The sequence below is a fragment of the Octopus bimaculoides genome, chromosome 25 (genome assembly GCF_001194135.2).
Source record: "Octopus bimaculoides isolate UCB-OBI-ISO-001 chromosome 25, ASM119413v2, whole genome shotgun sequence".
In the NCBI taxonomy this organism is placed as follows: Eukaryota; Metazoa; Mollusca; class Cephalopoda; order Octopoda; family Octopodidae; genus Octopus; species Octopus bimaculoides.
In genome coordinates this window covers 1,685,641-1,687,909 of record NC_069005.1, presented here as the reverse complement: position 1 = coordinate 1,687,909, position 2,269 = coordinate 1,685,641, and the positions used below count along the sequence as shown (strand labels likewise).

Sequence of the window (2,269 nt, the reverse complement as noted above, 5' to 3'; positions counted from 1 at the left end):
ATTAGCTCACTAGAATAAGTATTTATAATTATTTTAAGTAGAGCTACAGGTTGGTTTATCCATCACACACATTCGGCAATATTCATGTTTTAAATGAATTCTTTGCAGAGAAACATTTTCAAGGAGGTAATCTTAGGATTATATTTATTTTCAGTCCCAAATTTGCCGGATAATTGGCTCGGGACTGCATTTATTCCACAGGTTTTAGCTGTATAATAAACACAAGAGAAATTATTCTGTAAAAGGAGGGGGGGGGGAACCAGCTGAAGACTTAGCAGTCGAATGAGATATTGATCAAATGTGAACCGGAACCGGTGTCGCAGTTTATTATTTCCCCTGTGTAAGAGAAAGCTCAGTATTGGAACGGACCTCCACGTTTCTTGCATCATGGCAAACGAATTCCAATCAAATATGAATGAGTTGAACTTAAAAGATAAAGACGAAGAAGAAGAAGATGACAATGATGTGGTTAATCCATGGAATGTTGTAAGCAAGTCAGCTAAAGGCGTAGATTACGATAAACTCATCAGTAAGCTTCACTTGTTAATTTCTCCTTCTTACATCATTATTCTTTAAGCATCTGCTTATTTTATCGTTTCTGCAATCACTGACTGGCTTTGATTACTTTCTTATAATTATTAGTATCGTTGTTAATCCGTCGGGGGGTTAACTTTGCTTCTCATTCTTCAGGGATCGATAAAATAAAGGACCGGTTAAATACCGGGTTCGATTAAATAAAGGACCCATTATGTACCTGGGTTTGTGGTAGGCATAGGCAACCTTTTCCAAGAAGCGGGCCGCATGAGACACAGATCATCATCATGCGGGCCAACTACTAAAAAAAAAATAATAATAAATTGAAAAGTAATTTTTCGTTAGAGTCTCGCGGGCCGCAGTCTATATTATCGACAAATTCTCTTACCCAGACACACCCTTGTGTCTATTTGAGAATCATAGAAGCATCGAATAAAGAAAAGTGATTCGCAGTATTTGTTCCAACTCTTTACATTCTGAGTTCAAATCCTGCCGAAGGCGGTTTTACCTTTCATCCTTTCAGAGCCGGTAAAGTAAAAGTATTAACAACCAGTCAGGTAGTTCGGGGGGTCGATGGAATAGACTCGTCCGTCCCTTTCATTATCATTGGTTTCGTGCCTGAACCAGAAACCATTAACTATTATTATTATTAATAACATTTCGTCTGTCTGGTATGTTCTGAGTTCAAATTCCGCCGAGGTCAATAAATCAAGTACCAGTGGAACACTCGGATCGATGTAATCGATTAGCACCTCTTCCCCAAAATTTCAGGCCTTGTACCTGTAGTAGAAAGGATTATTATTTTTATTATCTAAACTAAAAATTATTAGAAGAGGGTATAATTGTATTTTTGTCTGAAGGAATTAAACATTTTTTATGAAGAACTGAAACGTTCGGTTTGTTCGTTGTTGCAGGATATAATTCTTACATTAAATAGATGACGCAGTCATCGTAATGATGGACCATAAATTGACTTATCATTTATTTTACATAATCTTGGAGATAATTCATCATAAATCACAATACGTTTTATATTAAATATTTTAGTGTCCAACTGTGGCTTATAAGTTATTAAATTAACAAAGTCTACATCTTATCCACTTTCTGATGCAATCTTTTAAAGATTTGATGTAAACGATTACACGAGAAAGAAGATATAAGATCTATCATTAAAATACTATAAAAAAAAACATTAGGAATTATTATTATCATTATTATTATATATAAGGTGGCGAACTAGCAGAATTGTTAATGCGCCGGACCAAATGTTTAATGTTATTTCATCCGTCTTTATGTTCTGAGTTCAAATTCCGACGAAGTCAGCTTCGCTTTTCTTCCTTTCGGGATCGATAAAATAAGAACAAGTCGAGTACTAGGGTCGATGTGATCGACTATCCCCCTCCCCTCAAATTCCAGGCCTTGTGCCTATAGTAGAAAGGATTATTATTATTATTATTATTATTATTATTAGTAGTAGTAGTAATAGTAGTAGTAAATTAGGACATAACATTCTTTCAGTTTTTGACCCCAAAATGAAAGTAGGGTTATAGTGATCTCTACTTGGGCAATGTCCGCCTGTATATTGCCAAAATAAAGCATCACCACTTCAATGTTTTAACCTCCCCCCACCAAAAAAAAATTTCCTGGATTCCTGAGATCACAATTTTCCCCAAATGAATTTTAAAAATAATATAAAAAGCTTTCCAGTTTCTTAATCCCCAACTTTTTATTTAAA

At 35.0% G+C, this 2,269-nt stretch overlaps 1 protein-coding gene across 1 annotated transcript in view; it reads left to right on the top strand.

Annotated features, from left to right (window-relative positions):
* The first annotated feature begins 108 nt into the window (after positions 1–108).
* Positions 109–2,269, top strand: part of LOC106882834 (tryptophan--tRNA ligase, cytoplasmic-like) — a 10,699-nt gene continuing 8,538 nt past the window's right edge. The window contains 1 exon segment of the mRNA XM_014933628.2: positions 109–529. Coding sequence (XP_014789114.1) covers positions 388–529 — 142 coding nt within the window. The 5' untranslated portion in view covers positions 109–387.